The 16,458-nt window shown below is 52.6% G+C and overlaps 5 protein-coding genes across 5 annotated transcripts; 4 read left to right on the top strand and 1 right to left on the bottom strand.

The window, feature by feature from the left end:
• The first annotated feature begins 1,349 nt into the window (after nucleotides 1–1,349).
• On the top strand, nucleotides 1,350–2,546 carry BDZ83DRAFT_640758 (cytochrome P450). The gene is made up of 2 exons (XM_060509518.1): nucleotides 1,350–1,932; nucleotides 1,994–2,546. Exons 1-2 carry the CDS (start codon nucleotides 1,480–1,482, stop codon nucleotides 2,228–2,230), a joined length of 690 nt encoding a protein of 229 aa, XP_060358758.1. The 5' UTR covers nucleotides 1,350–1,479; the 3' UTR covers nucleotides 2,231–2,546.
• Nucleotides 2,547–3,031: 485 nt separating this feature from the next.
• BDZ83DRAFT_640756 (uncharacterized protein) lies at nucleotides 3,032–3,929 on the top strand. Its single transcript, XM_060509517.1, has one exon. It carries the CDS (start codon nucleotides 3,155–3,157, stop codon nucleotides 3,560–3,562), a length of 408 nt encoding a protein of 135 aa, XP_060358757.1. The 5' UTR covers nucleotides 3,032–3,154; the 3' UTR covers nucleotides 3,563–3,929.
• A 354-nt stretch (nucleotides 3,930–4,283) lies between these two features.
• BDZ83DRAFT_657137 (methyltransferase domain-containing protein) lies at nucleotides 4,284–5,009 on the bottom strand (the record flags this gene model as incomplete). Its single annotated transcript, XM_060510937.1, has 1 exon — nucleotides 4,284–5,009. One exon carries the CDS (start codon nucleotides 5,007–5,009, stop codon nucleotides 4,284–4,286), a length of 726 nt encoding a protein of 241 aa, XP_060358756.1.
• A 1,253-nt stretch (nucleotides 5,010–6,262) lies between these two features.
• BDZ83DRAFT_797178 (KR domain-containing protein) lies at nucleotides 6,263–14,440 on the top strand. The gene is made up of 4 exons (XM_060515885.1): nucleotides 6,263–6,543; nucleotides 6,603–6,747; nucleotides 6,815–11,072; nucleotides 11,156–14,440. The coding sequence occupies exons 1-4, from the start codon at nucleotides 6,352–6,354 to the stop codon at nucleotides 14,433–14,435; spliced, it is 7,875 nt and encodes a 2,624-aa protein (XP_060358755.1). The 5' UTR covers nucleotides 6,263–6,351; the 3' UTR covers nucleotides 14,436–14,440.
• Nucleotides 14,441–14,912: 472 nt separating this feature from the next.
• BDZ83DRAFT_591567 (amidohydrolase) lies at nucleotides 14,913–16,370 on the top strand (the record flags this gene model as incomplete). Its single annotated transcript, XM_060506446.1, has 1 exon — nucleotides 14,913–16,370. One exon carries the CDS (start codon nucleotides 14,913–14,915, stop codon nucleotides 16,368–16,370), a length of 1,458 nt encoding a protein of 485 aa, XP_060358754.1.
• Between the last annotated feature and the right edge of the window lie 88 nt (nucleotides 16,371–16,458).

Below are 16,458 nucleotides of genomic sequence, written 5' to 3'. Positions count from 1 at the left end.
GCTTACCGTCAGCCAAAGTCGCCTTAGAAGGCGTCCGTTTACGGGCCGCAGTCCGACTACAGAGGATTGATCGCCGACACCCGCTAGTCGCGCGGCTCTCCAGCAGGGACAGCAACAGACGAGACTACAACGGACGGCTGAACTTCTGCCAAGATGCGGAAGACCAACGTTCCTCCAATCACAGTACCTGCCAAGCTCACAGGATCAGATAGTAGTTCAATGCAAAGAAGAGGCTGCGAAAGCTTTCGAGCGCTGGCTAAAGACAGTACCGGAAAGCCATATGATCGTCTTCTCGGACGGCTCCAGGGCGACGAACGGAGCCGTGGGGTACGGCTTCGTCATCTACCGAGACTCCAAACGCATAGCGCAAGGGTGCGGCCGACTCGGACTAGCAGAAGTGTTCGACGCCGAGGTCGAAGGGGCGCGAACCGGCCTCAGAAGGGCTCTGCTCACCAATCGCGGTCATCCAATCCACATATGTATCGACAACACCAGCGTTATACAAGGCATCCGCGGCAAGGCGCCGGACTCGTCACAAGACGCGTTCCTCGAAATCCAAGAAGCGGCCAGGATATTTGATATACGGACGCACTGGTCCCCGGGACACCAGGGCATCGAAGGAAACGAGGCCGCGGACCGGCTGGCCAAAGAAGGAACGACACTGCCGGCGCGGATGGGTCAAATGGCAACACTAGCGGGCATCAAGCGGCTTGCAAGGGAAAAATTACAAAGCCAGCACAGGAGATGGTGGTATAAAGAGCGAAGGCCGCGGTACGCGGACTTGGGGCTTGAGGCAGCTCTGTCCAGCCCTCCTGAACTGGCCTTGCCGCGGGCTACGTTACATCACCTGCTGGCGGCACGATCGGGTCACGGGGACTTCGAGCAATATCACCGACGTTTCAACCACGACGACGCTCTAATGATGTGCTCTTGTGGAGAGGCGAAAGACGTGGACCACCTGGTCTACTGTCGACTAACGCTGGCGAGGAGGCAACGGTGGCCGACCCTCCACTCTCGCAGTATGCCCGAGCCCATAGGTCCTATGGGATCTCTCGAGGCCTACTTCAAGAGATTAATCACCGACCCACGAGGCTTCGAGGCCTTTCTCCGCGTGACGGACTTCTTCCAGAAGATCTGTCTGCGGTAGCAGCATCCACACCTAGGTAGATGTGAGTGCGGACTACAAAGAACCTCCCGATTCCAAGGGACGATTTGGGAAAGAATGAAACTGGGGCACCAGCGGGAACCGGGGACAGACAGAACGCGTAGTGGCCACAAGGCATGATTTGGAGGACGATGTAAAGAGACGACGTACTGTAGAGTAGGTAGCCTTGGCTCACGGCCCTCCACGCCATATACCCTTCGGGAGGTCTGCGGTAAGGGCTCTAGCCCGGCCGCCACGGCGTTAAATACAACAACAACAACAACAACAACAGTCTCAAGGATATTCTTATCCTTCGGCTGGTGCCAAGCTGGGCTATGAGATTTCCTGCCCTGCCACAGAAAATTAAGAATTTCCGGGATGCCGTAGCCGAAATGCGGCAGTATCTCGACGAAATGATTCGTGGCTGCAAAGACAATCTCAGAGGCAGCAAGAAAAAGATGCAGAATGACAACTTACTTAGCTTTATGGTGAAGAGGAACATAGATTTGGAAGTCGAAACTCGCATAGATGGATTCAAGGATGATGGGTCTCATGCCTTACTGACAGAGTCTGAGATTCGAGGAAATCTCTTTACCTACTCACTTGGAGGACATGAGTCTTCTGCACATACGCTTACGTTTGCGACCTATCTCCTTGCAGCTTTTCCAGAGCAACAAGCTTGGCTTATGGAAGAGATCGATGAGGTTCTTGGTGGCAGGCCAGATTGGAAGTCACAGGATGCTTTCATGGATATTTTCCCTCGCTTGAAAAGGTGTCAAGCCGCCCTGGTAAGTAGGCATGAATTGACCTCCAGAGCGATTTTCAATAACTAGTCTGACACATTTATAGAACGAGACACTTCGATTGTACCCTTCGGTCACAGTCCTTCCAAAGTACACCGGGTCGAAAGCAACGACTTTGATTGTTGGTAGCCAAGATCATCGCATCCCATCAAACACCAACGTCTTTGTCAATATGCCTAGCATTCAGGTTCACCAAATTGTATGGGGGCCCGATGCAATGCACTGGAAACCTGATCGGTGGATCATGACAAGCGATCGCATGAAGGGTCTGGACGGCGAATAACTCAAAGCACCTCCTGATGGCGCTTTTCTCCCGTGGAGCGAGGGGAAACGGGTTTGTCCGGGCAAAAGATTCTCCCAGGTTGGCTTTGTTGCAGCACTTGCGACTCTTCTGTATAAGCACAGACTTGAAGTCATACCTAAAGTTGAAGAAAGCCTCGAAAACGCTAGGGAAAGGGTCATGGAAGTTGTAAACGACACTTACGCCGTCATGACTGTTCATATGCACAATCCTCTCTTTGTCAAAATTGGGGTTCTTAAGAGAATCTAGAAAGCAATATAGCTTTGATTTCAAACTATCTAATTTCTTTCCTTCTTGCTTGACTTGATTACTAGTTACAATAAAGTAGAACCGTACTTGATACGTATTCTGAGATGTAGATAACTTACATTTCTGAAATAAATAGCTTTATTATTTCAATTGAATCGCTTTGGCGTCTTGAAACCTTTTCGGTTTACGGATGTATCCAGTATCAAGTTGCATTTATGATTGCCAATGGTCCTTCAATCGGCGATAATGACTGGACAAATTGGACAATAAATATATCGCTCCGCGAACAACCTTTCGGGGTATGTTGTTGCGCTTTTCTTGCTCTCAATTCGAGACTCTCATTCTAGTTGTTATTATTATTAATAATAATATTTTGGGGGGTTGGAAAATCATGCTTCCCTTGTCGCGGCGACTTTTCTGCCATTTACAGCACATCGGCGAAATTGTTCCTCCGACAACTTGGATCCTAACCACCAACCCTTGATAGAACGATGACGTGAGACCGGATTAGACCGGATTCAGACCCGGGTTAAAGCTAAATCGTAAACGCCGGAGTCAGGCTTGCTCTATAAATCTCGGCTTTCTTGGCCAGTCATTAGATCCTAGGACAACCAAATCAGTCCATAATCGATTCTCACTTGCTCGGTAACGCTAAATATGTCAACCTTCATCACGTCTGCGAATATTGCGGCTACTATTGGGCTGGCCGCAACCATGATGGGCTCCATCGTCACGCTAAAACCAGAACTCGGTATCAAAATGTGGCACTTCGATATTGCGTCCTCCGAGGATTTCAAGGATCCAAAATCGAAAAATAGGAGCCTGATCTTGGACGAGCTACGCCTGTTCGCCATACGCGAGTTCTTCATTGGAGCAAGCCTGTTTGCGGCAGCATACTTCGGCAACCACAAGACCTTAGCTGCGATGTGCTTGCTTGGGGTCCCGGTGGTCACTATTGATGGCATTGTGCAGCGGAGACAGGCACCGAAGGCGGATTGGTGGGTTCACTTTGCGTTGGCGCCGGTGTTCGCCGGGTTAGGTGTTGTGTCGTGGAGACAGCAATGATTGATATCGCTTCCCTCGGGATGCGGTTTTGGGTTATGTGGCGTGCTGGACACAAAAGAGTCTGGTTGATTCGATCACGAGGAACTCCAGATCGTTGGTTGAGTTGGCTGAATCTCAAGGTGAAGCACCTACAAAGAGAAGGGGTTTCCACGCGTTCGCGGCGGAAAGGTTTGGCTTTCAAATTCATCATCCATGGTTCACACGCTGTCAGGGGCTGACCGAACCGGTCGTAGCGTTGACAAGTTGAAAGGAGCGAACGGCCTCGAAAAGGGAGGGTGGAAAATGGGCGTCGACTCGCCGTCGGCGCATTTAAAGCGGTTATTTAAGCGCTAGCTTTGGTCATGCAAACTTCTATCTTTAGGCAATGTCCAAGTCCTCTTCCTCCCCCGCTGCCATATGATCCTACGCTTGTGACCGGGCTGACTGAAGTTCTTCCGCTTCCGCCTCTTCTGTTAGGCGCGCTTGTGGTCCTCCGTTCATTGCAAGATGCGGTGCTGCGGTGTAAACAAAGGCACGAACGATGTCCTTGGGAGGTGACAGCGAAACCCGACGAATACCTAATATATAATGTGCTATGGAAACATCTCGGGCATGTGCGTCTGCTTGGTAAGATGCAGCAGGAAATCACAAACTGAAAGCTAGATTAAGTTAAGGAAGGCTAACAACTGAACATTTGGCCTATTGAATCTAGTCAACTTTCTTCTATCAATCCTACAGCCAGCTATATAGCTCGAGCCCTAGGCGCCTTTGCCTCAAAGAGAAGTGTTGTCCCAACCATCTGCCAGTCTACGTTCTTGAAATCGGCCTTGAGTGGCTCAACTATGTCAGCTGCATAATCGTTGTTATTGTGGAAAACGCCCAAAAGATTGTGCCAGAACATAAGGAACCTTCCAAAAGCATTGTGTTTCACTCCACCGCCTAATACTGTTGCACCAACCAGAACACCATCTGGTTTCAGAAGGTGACCTAACCCTGCCATAGCCTCTCCTTTTCGCCTGGGACTTCCAGGGAGACAGTGCAATAACAGCATACAAGAAATGACGTCGAACTGTCCGTTGCTACTCGTATGCAGAGCTGAAGGTAGTTGCGAGGTATCGCCGAGCACGAAGACGTCAGCTTGAGCTATGTCAACGATGACATTGGGATGTGCCAGTTGGATGCGGTGTTGAGCCTCGGCTAGGGGGCTCTGATTGATGTCGGCCAGAACGATTGCCGAACCAGGAGGCAGAGGCGCACTCTGCATAAAATAGCCAGTGCCGACACCGATATCCAGTAGTCTTGCCTTAGGTTTGACAAGGCAGGAAACGTGCTTGCTATAGTGACCTGAGAGGACGTTTCTAGGACATCCCCAGGCTAATGGACAGTAAAAATTGAGGACAAGGGTATCGTAGAGCCATCGTAGAAACAGTGGGAAGTAGACAGCGTTGCCAAGGGTGCTTGTAGACATGGTGGGAGGAAGCGGACAGAATCTGGGGGATTGGAAGCTGTGAAGAGATTCTTGAGTCGGTTTCGCAGAGTTGACAATGTTCAGGGGCATCTACTTTGATATGAAACCCAGCACGGAAATACTTCGTTATTAACAGTTGCCCTGACACATTGCAGTATAAGGTTCAAGTTGTCATGTTTTAGCTTGGATGTTGCTTTTTACTAACCGCGCGCGGCGGCAGGAGACTTCTGTCACGTCGGTAAGCGGAAACCATCCCACGTTATCAGTCTAAACCCCTGATTGGAACACTTTGACTGTGCAGAAGTAAAGATTCAAGACACCCGTCCAACGGACCGACGGATCGAACCGAATGGTATAAGCCTCGGCAGCTAGGCCCGGCAGGTGACAGACTTTCTTCTTCAGACAACTTTTGGTGGTCAGCGCCGGGTGTTCAGGCCATATAAACTTTTACTACTATTCCACGCAAGTCGCTGCAAGGGCCCAGTACGGTAAATTTGGCGGAGTTCGAACCTTCAGGCTGCCAGTCGTAGTCTACGATCTCGATCGAGCAATTGAGACCCGAGCGCTCGCATCTTCTGGCTCATCCGAATACCACGCTTCCCATTGTTGGAGTTCGATCAAGGTTGATGAGATAGCCGCTTGAGTTCCGACCGAACATCTGCCCCTTCTCGCGAGTTGGAATTTTATGACTACGCCTTATCGTCTGGAAAGCGGGAAACCTCGCTTCCGGACTCCTTCGGATGGTTGATTTGGCGGTTGAGTGATTGACAGCTGAACTCTGACGGAGCTGGTTGACGTTGCAATTGTTTGCAACCTTATGCAGCAGCGGGTTCGCGATTCTGTTTCCAAGGCTCGGTCAATTCGATCCTTGAACGGTCCAAACCTTCTCAATCTCAGCTAGGCTCTCCCCAGTCAAGGTAGTCATCTAGATGTAGCATGTTGTTATCAGTCATGTCAACAGCAATTCGAAACGCGATTGGATCTTTCTTAGTGGAGAATCAATCAAGCAAGTTCTCAAGACTTGGACAGCGGCAAGTGAAGTCTAACTAAAGTAATCAATTGCATTTCCACTCTTCCGTTAATTTCATTTTTCCATGGAATGTGACGTTGTCAAGTTCGTGTTAACTTCCGCTTGGAAGCCTTTGTTGCCTCTTTTCCGTGATCATTGGACTATCCTGCATCAAGAAACTTCGGCAAGAGCTGCTGCTAAAATAGTATAAAAAGGACCGAATCCGGTAACGTCTTGTTCTTGAACGGTCCTGAATCTGTTAGGAATCATTATTTTTTCACTCAACTGCGGATATCAATCCAAAATCAACAACGTCAAAGTCAAGTTGTCAGAATGGATACAATGAAAGACCAGATACAACCTATCGCCATAGTTGGCTTGAACCTCAAGTTCCCCGGAGACGCTACTTCGGCGGAATCCTTCTGGGAGATGCTTGAGAATGCAAGGAATGCATCAAGCAAGGTGCCCTCAACCCGCTTCAACATCGATACGTTCTATCATCCAGACCCTGCACGTCTCGACAGTGTGAGTTATTGACTCTCTTTTAACGTACGGGGACAAAATCTAATTGCTCTGGAAAACAGATGCGTGTTCAAAAGGCCCACTTCATGAAAGAAGATCCGCGGGCCTTTGATGCTGCTTTTTTCAACATGTCGCCAGCAGAAGCATCCATCTTAGACCCCCAACAGCGTGGGCTCCTCGAAGGCACATATCACACCTTCGAAAATGGTATGAGTCCATAGATATTCTCTATCAAGGCATGGATCACTAATTGAGAATTTATGGAATCACACAGCTGGCTTAGCAATGGAGAGAGTTGCTGGTTCCCGTACCTCAGTTTTCTGCGCCTCTTTCGGCCGTGATAGTGATGCCATAGTGGCCCGAGATCCAGAGTTCCAATCCCGGTACCAAGCAACGTCTTCAGGGTCTTCTATGTTGTCAAACCGCATCAGTCATTTCTTTGACCTCCGAGGTCCATCTTTGACGGTTGACACCGCATGCTCCAGCGGACTGTACGCCCTTCACCTGGCGTGTCAGAGCATACTCAACGGGGAGTCCGACATGAGTCTAGTCTGTGGCTCCAACACCTACCTCACTCCCGAGTGCATGAGTTTCCCCTTGAGCAACGCCGGCTTTCTATCTCCGGATGGCCGATCTTATAGCTTTGACCACAAAGCCAACGGTTACGCCCGTGGAGAAGGATACGCATTTGTTCTTCTCAAGCCGTTGTCCAAAGCTCTGGCGGACGGAGACATTATTCGATCGGTGATTCGTGCCACAGGCGCAAATCAAGACGGGCGGACGCCGAGTATCACCCAGCCCAGTGCTACCGCTCAGGTAGAGCTCATTCGGAGAACTTATTCTGCTGGAGGACTGGACCTTTCCGAGACCGAGTACGTCGAAGCTCACGGAACCGGCACACCAGTCGGTGATCCAATCGAGGTCTCCGCGATTGGAGAGGTTTTCAGACCTCATAGATCTAGCCCGCTCTGGATTGGGTCTGTGAAGAGCAATATTGGCCATCTCGAGGGTGCTAGTGGCCTGGCGGGTTTGCTCAAGACAGTCTTCTCACTCGAGAGAGCCATTATACCTCCCATTGCGGACTTTGAAAAGGTGAACCCAGCAATCGACGTCGACGCGCTAGGCGTTCAGTTTCCAACGCGCCCTACGGCTTGGCCTGCCACTCCTTCTGGGATCCGCCGGGCTTCAGTAAGCTCGTTCGGATATGGTGGATCTAATGCACATGTCGTCCTGGATGATGCTTACAACTATCTTCGGATTCGAGGCCTTACTGGAAACCACCTATCCGTGGCCAAGTCGAATAACTCTCACAAGCCACGTGTTGCGAACAGCAGCACCTCAGTAAGAACAGCCGAAGATCAGGCTCCAGACGCCGGCACCCCTGATTCCATTTCAGATGTTTCTGATGATAGTGGTGTCATCATTAACTATGAAAGCGAGGCCGAACATAGCTCCTTCTCGCTTCTCACTTTCTCAGCTGCCGATGAAGATGGTCCACGAAGACAGGCCTCAGCGTTACAAGATCACGTCGCTACCCAGCAAATTTCGCGGAAGAGAGCACAGAGAGTTTTCCTTGCCGACCTAGCCTACACTCTCTCTCAGAAGAGCATCCTCAACTGGCGAGCATTTGCAGTGGTCAAGTCGGAAGCGAACATCGGCAACAATCTCACAGAGATCCTCTCTCCGGTTACGTCGGTCTTGTCATCGAAGAGGCCAGAGCTCAACTTCGTCTTCACAGGTCAGGGAGCTCAGTATCCGCGCATGGGTCTCAAGCTTATGCGCTACGAAGTATTCCGGCAGAGTCTGATGGACTGCGACGAGTATTTGCGGTCTCTTGGTTGCGAATGGTCCGTCTTCACAGAGCTTCGGAAGGCCCCGGGATCGTCCAGAATTCAGAAGCCTGAAATTTCACAGCCCCTTTGTACCGCTCTGCAAATTGCCACTGTCGACCTTCTCCGAACCTGGGATGTCACCCCGCAATCTGTATGCGGCCACTCATCGGGTGAAATCGCGGCAGCGTATTGTGCTGGAGCGCTTGATCGCCAGTCTAGTTGGAAGGTTGCATACTTTCGAGGCGTCTTGGCAGGTAGATTGGCATCTGATGGCTCTCGGAGCCAGACGACGATGATGTCTGTTGGCCTCGGCGAGGCAGCCGTACGCCCCTACCTTTCAAACAGGCTCTCGGTAGCCTGTATCAACAGCCCAGCCAATGTGACGATTTCAGGGCCGACCAAAGAGATCCAGGTCCTGTTTGAGAGACTAGAGAAGGAAGAGATCTTTGTCAAAAGGCTTCCTGTTGATGTTGGATATCACTCTCCGGCTATGGAAGTCGTCGCAGCCGAATATCAAGATCGAATCCGTGACATTGGCGCACCTACTGGGTTAGCCGCCGAGAGGTTGCGCAAGGAGTCTCTGGTATCTCTCTACTCCTCAACCGAGGGAAAACTCACATCTTTCGAGGCTGTGACGAGCCCTTCGTATTGGGTAAAGAACCTTGTCTCTCCAGTTCTCTTCTCGTGTGCTCTCGAAGCCATGACCGGATCGAAACATGGAGGGCCACACTTCCTCGTAGAAATCGGTCCGCAGTCGGCTCTCAGACGACCTGTGCAAGATACCTTGACTCCTCACCTCGGCAATAAGGCCACTAAGAAATGGCAGTACGTCAGCGTACTGAAGTCCAACGTCGATGATGATCAATCATTGATGGAGGCTCTCGGCAGTCTCTGGGCAGCAGGCATCCCGGTTTCTTTGTGCAAGCCAAACCAGGAGTCGACTCAAATATCGCGGAAACCGAAGATTCTGGTGGACCTTCCTTCATACCCCTTTAATCGGTCTCGGGAGTTCTGGGAGGAGAGCAGGTTGAGTCGCAACTACGCAAAGCGTCCTTACCGTCGGCATGCTCTTCTAGGCATCAGAGACCGTGACTGGAATCCCGAAGAGGGAAGTTGGAGGCATTTGATCCGATTCCAAGAGAACCCCTGGATTCTGGATCATGCCTTGAACGGCTCACCGCTCTACCCCGGCTCGGGTATGCTTGTCATGGCCATCGAAGCCGCCCGTCAACTTGCCACACCAGTCGAAAGTCGCATCCGTGGCTATCAGCTAGACAACGTACGCTTTCTGAGAGCCATTGATGTCGACGACTCAGAGCGCGGCACAGAAGCAAAAATTGTGATGCGGCGCCGTCGACAGGCCACCAATACAAGCGGACAACAGCTCTGTTACGACTGGCGGGTCTTCGGGACCAGTGGCGACGACTGGAACGAGTGCGCCTATGGAAGCATCAAAGTCGAACTCGAACCGGAGCAAGCCTTGGGATCCGAACAGGCCGCCGCTTCTGAGGCACGTCGGTACCGTTTTGAGACGTCTATCAAAGAGCAACTTCAGGTAGACGTTGACAAATGCCGTCTGGTCGTGCACCCCAGCCAATTGTACAAAAACATGTCCAAGCGTTCAGGCTTCGATTACGGACCGTATTTCCAGTTGCTGAAGAATATTTCCTACGACAGGGAGGGTCATGCTACAGCCACGCTGTCAGCCAGAGATTACACTTCAAGCATGCCGTACGCTGGGGAAGACCCGTGCGTGGTTCATCCGAGCACATTGGACGCAGTTTGTCACCTTCAGATGGTTGCCCTATCTCAAGGTGGATGGAACGCCGTCCCTACGATGATGTTCTCTCATCTGCGAAAGTTGTGGGTGTCGCAGAAACTGTTCGTGGCGCCTGGGAACCCCCAGCTGCGAGCTGCAACTCAAGAGACTATGCGCGCTTTCCGAGAAGCTGAGTGCAGGACACTGGTCACCTTTGCCGATTCCAACGAGCCCGTTCTCGTCCTGGATGGTCAGCGCGGTACAGCCATCACAAGTCTCAAGTCAGCCGACGCTGCTGCTGCCTCACAAGGCGATTCGGGCCAGAAGTTCTATGGTCTCGACTACAAACCCGACCTGTCTCTCCTGACTGTAGATGCCAAGAGTCGCTACTTCGCGGCTGCGTTCAAGGAGGATACCCGATGCCGCGCCCCTCCGAGAGAGCTCATCGACCGTGCCGATGCTATTGCTCTGCACTTCATCGAGACGGCTCTGGAGCAAATTGATCAGGAAGATAAGCCGCTGCAATTCGATAATCACTTGGCCCGGTATGTCAAGTGGATGCGGCGTGTGCACCTGAATCGGGATACGTGGACGCTGGAGTCTAGGGGTCTAAGTCACCTGCGTATCCAGGAGATCTTGGATGAGGCCGATGGCGAGCCTACGCAGAAACTTACCAAGAAGGTTGGCGAGCATCTTCACAGCATCCTTAGAGGAGAAGCAAACGCGCTGCAGGTCATCTTCGAGGGCAATCTGGCCAACGAATTTTACCACTCTGACATCTTTGCAACGAACAACAGCAATATGGGAGCGTATATCAACGTCCTAGCCCACGCGAATCCAAACTTCGTGTGTTGGAAGTCGGAGCTGGAACCGGGAGCTCGACCGGTCGGATTCTCCCTTACTTGGCTGCACAAGGGGTTGAAAGTGGTCCTCCAGAGGCTGTACGCTTCGGTGAATACTGCTACACAGACATCTCAGCCGGGTTTTTTGAAAAGGCGCGCGAGCGTTTCTCTTACGCAGCAAGCCACATGACGTTCAAGAAGTTGGATCTTGAGAAGCATCCCAACACACAAGGTTTCGCCGAAGGGACTTATGATGTCGTCGTTGCAGGCAATGTGTTGCATGCCACAAGCGACTTGATACAAACACTCCGGTATGTCAGGGGTCTTCTACGGCCTGGTGGTGTGCTTGTACTGGGAGAAACAGTCAACCTGGACAACGTCCGTGATGGCCTCATATTTGGCCTGTTGCCTGGCTGGTGGCTACGCGAGGGACAGTGGTGGTCTACAAATAAAGAGTACCAAGACCAAGGCCCTCTCCTGACGGAAGAGCAGTGGACCACGGTTCTCAAGGAAGCTGGGTTTCCCGGCATCCAAATGGCTTTCCGCGACCATGAACAGAAGCCACATCACCGAGTCTCTATCATCATCACTACCCGCCCGGAGAATGAGAGCCTCTCAAGCCAACCGTCTAGAGTCGAGTCGCCCTATAGGATCATTATGGACCCTACTTCTGCGATCCAAACCTCTGTAGCCGAGTCGCTCCGAAGCCACCTTGTCTCAGGCTCTCAGCCTAGGGAGGCAGACATATCCAGCATAGTGGACATATCATCAGGAGACACCAAGTTGACCGGAGACGTCGTAGTCATCAGCTTGTTAGAGCTCGATACTTCAGTGTTGTCATCCGTCGCCGCGAAGGAGTTCGAAGCCATCAAGAAGATTTGCCTTGATACCAGGTTCACGCTTTGGTTGACTTATGGAGGAGCCCCCAAGGCCACCAATCCCGCAGCCGAGGTCGCCATCGGATTCGGTCGGAGTGTCTGTTCAGAGAGAGGAGACCAAGGCTTCGTAACTTTGAACTTGTCCTCCCGGCCTGAGACCCCTACGGCTGTCACTAGCGCCGTCGACAGTATCATGCGTGTTGTTGAGAGATTGCACAACGTTTCCTGCCCTGGTACCGACAACGAGTCCGAGTTTTCGGAAGACAATGGCTTGATCTGCATCCCTCGCCTTATGCCTACACCTCATATGGATCAAGCGCTTTCCATCAAGCAGAGTGGCGGCAGGCTCAAGTCGTTCACATTCAACGGAGCTGACCCGAAGCCGCACATCAGTATCACCATCGAGACCCCTGGACTTCTTGACACCATCTTCTACGCAGAGGGTACCGAGGCGGACAACGAGCTTCAGTCAGGTGACATTGAGATCGAAGTCAAGGCAACCAGTATGAACTTCAAGGATTTCATGATTGCTCTGGGGCAGATTCCCGGGCGAAGCTTTGGATTTGACGGCGCCGGCATTGTATCTAGAGTCTCACGGGAGAGTAACCTTCGCCCGGGCGACTCAGTGTTGTTCTGCAGCTCTACTGGAGGAGGCTTTGGAACATTTGTGCGCTGCCCTGAACTGCAGACAGAGAAGCTTCCTACGGGCATGTCTTTCCAAGTGGCTGCAGCAATCCCGGTGGTATGGTCCACAGTGGTGTATTCTCTCGACCACATTGCAAGACTCAGCCGAGGTGAGACTGTTCTCATCCACGCAGCAGCTGGAGGCGTTGGACAGGCAGCCGTGCAACTTGCTCAGTTGCGGGGTGCCAAAATCTTTGCGACTGTGGGAAGCCAGGCGAAGCGTGAGCTTGTCAAGCAGCTGTTTGGACTTTCGGACGACCAAATCTTCAATAGCCGCGACGAAACCTTTGCACACGATGTGTTTCACGCCACGGAAGGTCGAGGTGTGGATGTGGTGCTCAACTCACTAGGCGGCGAGCTCCTTCGTCAGTCCTGGGAATGTATCGCACCCTTTGGCCGCTTCATCGACATTGGCAAAGCTGACATCATCGCTAACAATACTCTGCCGATGGGACCATTCAATCGAAATGTGACGTTCTCTGCAGTTGATCTAGTCGTGGTTCATGAAGAGGCAAAGCCTCTCATGAAGAAGATCCTGCAGGATGTCACGAGGCTGTTCAAGGAGAACCCTCACCTACACGAACCCAAGCCGCTTCACGTATTCTCACCTACAAGGCTCGAGGATGCAATGCGCTTCCTCCAGGGCGGTAAGAATACCGGCAAAGTCATCGTCGACTACGCTTCCGCGACCGACACAGTGGAGTACCGACCTTCACAGCTTCAGCACGGGTACAACTTCGAGGCGAATGCCACGTACGTTATCAGCGGCGGCTTGGGTGGACTTGGTCGTGAGATCGCCCGGTGGATGGTCTCGCGCGGGGCTCGGAATTTGCTTCTCCTCTCCTCTCGCGGTGCCGCAGGACGGCCAGACGCTCTCAAGCTTATCCGAGAACTCGAGGCCACCGATGGGGTCACAGTACTCGCGCCGGCATGTGACATTGTCGACCGGAAAGTAGTTGAGGATACCCTCCTGAAGGCATCGCGAGAGCTTCCACCGATCAAGGGCTGCATACAGGCTGCCATGGTCCTTCGTGACGATATGCTTGCCAAGATGTCTCATTCGATGTTCCATGAGACTCTCGGTCCTAAGCGCGCCGGATCATGGAATCTGCACCAGCTCCTGCCCAACGACATGGACTTCTTTGTCTTGCTCTCATCATTCTGCGGCATCATGGGCAATCGCGGACAGAGCAACTATGCAGCTGGAAACGCATTTGAGGATGCTCTCGCGCGTCATCGGGTGGCACAGGGCCTCAAGGGCGTCTCGGTCGACTTGGTGCTCGTCGCCGAGGCCGGTTGGGCCAATGTCAACTATGAGTCCGTGACGCAGAGCCTCCGCGCCGGTCATGACAATCTCACACAGGCACAGCTGATGGAGTTGCTTGATCTGCTCTGCGACCCAGGCTACGACTGCGCAAAGCCTGGCGCAGCTCAGGTCGTCAACATGGTGGACAGCGCGGCGGACCTGGCGCGCATGACACAACAAGGACTCTTGGATTGGATGCAGAAGCCCGTGTTCAGCAATCTTCTCCGTATGGGTGAGACCGAGGCTAGCGGCAATGGTCGTGGGGCTGGTGGAGGCAATGGCGATGGAAGCGACGACGTCAATCGCCTGGCTCTGGTGAAGGCAGCGCCTGACTTGTCGACTGCCAGCGAGATTGTGACCCAGGGTCTGGTACAAAAGCTGGCCAAATCGCTGTCTGTGCCTATTGAGACACTCGACGTTGGGAAACCGGCGTACGTTGTTGGTGTTGACTCCTTGATTGCGGTTGAGGTTCGGTATTGGTTCATGAAGCAGCTGCTTGTCGAGGTGCCCGTGTTCGAGATTCTCAAGAACCAGAGTATCACGGATCTGTGTCAGCAGGTGGCTTCCAAGGTTCTGCAAAGCAGCTCGAAGTAGACTTGCGTGTCTTAAGATAGCTGAATGGGGATGAGCGTAATGACTGTCGACTCATCTCGAATGACCTGTATTTATCTTATCTCAACTGGTCAAAATCGCCTTTCTCAGTGAATGTCGAAAAGGACATCATGACAATCTGTCTCTCTGAATCGCAACGTTAGCTGCTCACAGCCACTTGCCAAAGATACCGGATATACGGCCGATTCTGAGAGCCTCCCATTCTCAATGAGGATTGGTCAAAGACGGCAAAGTAAGACGACGACGACGACGACGACGACGACGACGACGACGACGACGACGACCTTCCTAATTAGGTACTCCGGACCGCTGGAACACTCATGGTCCTACTACGCCGCGAAGGATCACCAGTCGCCCCATAAAGGCCAGGTTTGTTCTCATATTACGACTGAGGCTATAGATTTCAATTGACTAAAGCTCAATCGAGTTTTGCGACAGAACTCAATTGCCACAGCCAATATGACTCGACGTCTCATCGAACGACCAGTCCAGATCTACTCCGCGTCTCTGGGTGGCTCATTCAGGCCAATCTACACCGACACGGATACCGGACTGCCTTTCAGCATCTCCAAAAAAACAACTCTCACTATCATCACGACCTCGCTTCTCATCCCCGGCGACGGCGAACCCATCAAAGATGCCGCACTTGTCATATCCTCAAAGCTCATTGCCTGGGTCGGCCCGCAATCAGCAATCCCCAGAGAATACACAGAATCGCCTCACAAGTCCTACTCCACTCCATACCTAATGCCCGGTCTCTGGGATTGTCACGCTCACTTTGGTGGGGAGCCCCCCGACGCGGGATCCAGCGGTGATCCGTACCAGGTCTTCATCACCGAGCACCCTGCAGCCTCCGGCGCTCGTCTCACGCGCATGTGCTGGCTGGCTCTACAGAGAGGATACACGTCCCTCCGCGACGTGGCAGGCATGGGCTGCGAGATCTCCCGCGCCATCGAGGACGGCACGATCGTGGGGCCCAATGTCTACAGCTCTGGCGCGTGTATCAGCCAGCTAGCTGGCCACGGTGACATCTTCTCTCTCCCGGCTGGGGATGTGCTGTTGAACCTGGGGGTGTCGCAAGTCACTGCAGGACATTTTGGCACTGCGACGAGCATGATTGTGGATGGCGTTGATGAGTGCCGTCGTGCCGTCCGGTTGCAGATTCGACGAGGGGCAAAGTGCATCAAGGTCATGGCATCCGGCGGCGTGATGTCTCGTGACGATAACCCGCTTTACGCGCAGTTCAGCCCCGCCGAGCTCGAGACTATCGTGGAAGAGGCGAACAGGCAGAATCGCGTGGTCGCGGCGCATGTCCATGGTAAACCTGGCATCATGGCCGCCATCAAGGCTGGCGTCACAACGTTGGAGCATGTCTCGTTTGCCGACCGTGAGTGTGTCGACCTGATCAAGGAAAAGGGCATCATCTACATCGCCACACGCCTCGTCATGGACTTGCTGCTCGGCACCGGAGGGAAGGGGATTCCTCCTACAGCTTGGGAGAAGGTGAAACTGTGTGCCACGAACCACTTGGTCGCATACAAGATGGCCATCGAGGCTGGTATTCCGATTGCCCTAGGTACAGATACAGGACCCGGGTTCAACATGGCAATGGAGTTGGAGGCGGCCGTAAAGGCTGGGATGAGCAACTTGGAGGCTATCAAGGCGGCGACCGCGAATGGACCGCTCAGCGTCGGTGGGCAAGCGCCAAAGACAGGACAGCTGAAGGCTGGATATGAGGCAGATGTTCTTGGTCTGTTGGAGAACCCGGTGGAAGACGTCAGGGTGCTGCAAAAGATTGAGAATGTCGCATGGGTCTGGAAAGGAGGTTCTCTCTTCAAAGGGCCCGGTGTTGGACCCTGGGGTGAAGATCTTAGTTCCTTTGACGAATGGTCTGCGGCCACATACATTCGTTCATAGTGCCCTGATAATGCCTTCTTGGGCCGTCTCTTGATCTCCGTTCGTTTGCTCCATCGTGAAGGTGCTAGGCTCTTGGTTGCGTGTTGAT

This window comes from Colletotrichum acutatum (assembly GCF_030867785.1).
Source record: "Colletotrichum acutatum strain CBS 112980 chromosome Unknown BDZ83scaffold_174, whole genome shotgun sequence".
NCBI lineage: Eukaryota > Fungi > Ascomycota > Sordariomycetes > Glomerellales > Glomerellaceae > Colletotrichum > Colletotrichum acutatum.
Note: the sequence above shows the minus strand (reverse complement) of the source record. Positions and strands in the feature narration are given on the sequence as shown.

Excerpts from the sequence above, each read along its gene's own strand:
- BDZ83DRAFT_640758 (XM_060509518.1), top strand. The coding sequence starts at position 1,480 with ATGAGATTTCCTGCCCTGCCACAGAAAATTAAGAATTTCCGGGATGCC. Across the intron at positions 1,933-1,993 it reads AAAGGTGTCAAGCCGCCCTG|AACGAGACACTTCGATTGTA; the intron begins GTAAGTAGGCAT and ends ACACATTTATAG.
- BDZ83DRAFT_640756 (XM_060509517.1), top strand. The coding sequence starts at position 3,155 with ATGTCAACCTTCATCACGTCTGCGAATATTGCGGCTACTATTGGGCTG.
- BDZ83DRAFT_797178 (XM_060515885.1), top strand. The coding sequence starts at position 6,352 with ATGGATACAATGAAAGACCAGATACAACCTATCGCCATAGTTGGCTTG. Across the intron at positions 6,748-6,814 it reads ATATCACACCTTCGAAAATG|CTGGCTTAGCAATGGAGAGA; the intron begins GTATGAGTCCAT and ends GGAATCACACAG. Across the intron at positions 11,073-11,155 it reads AAAGTGGTCCTCCAGAGGCT|CCACATGACGTTCAAGAAGT; the intron begins GTACGCTTCGGT and ends TTACGCAGCAAG.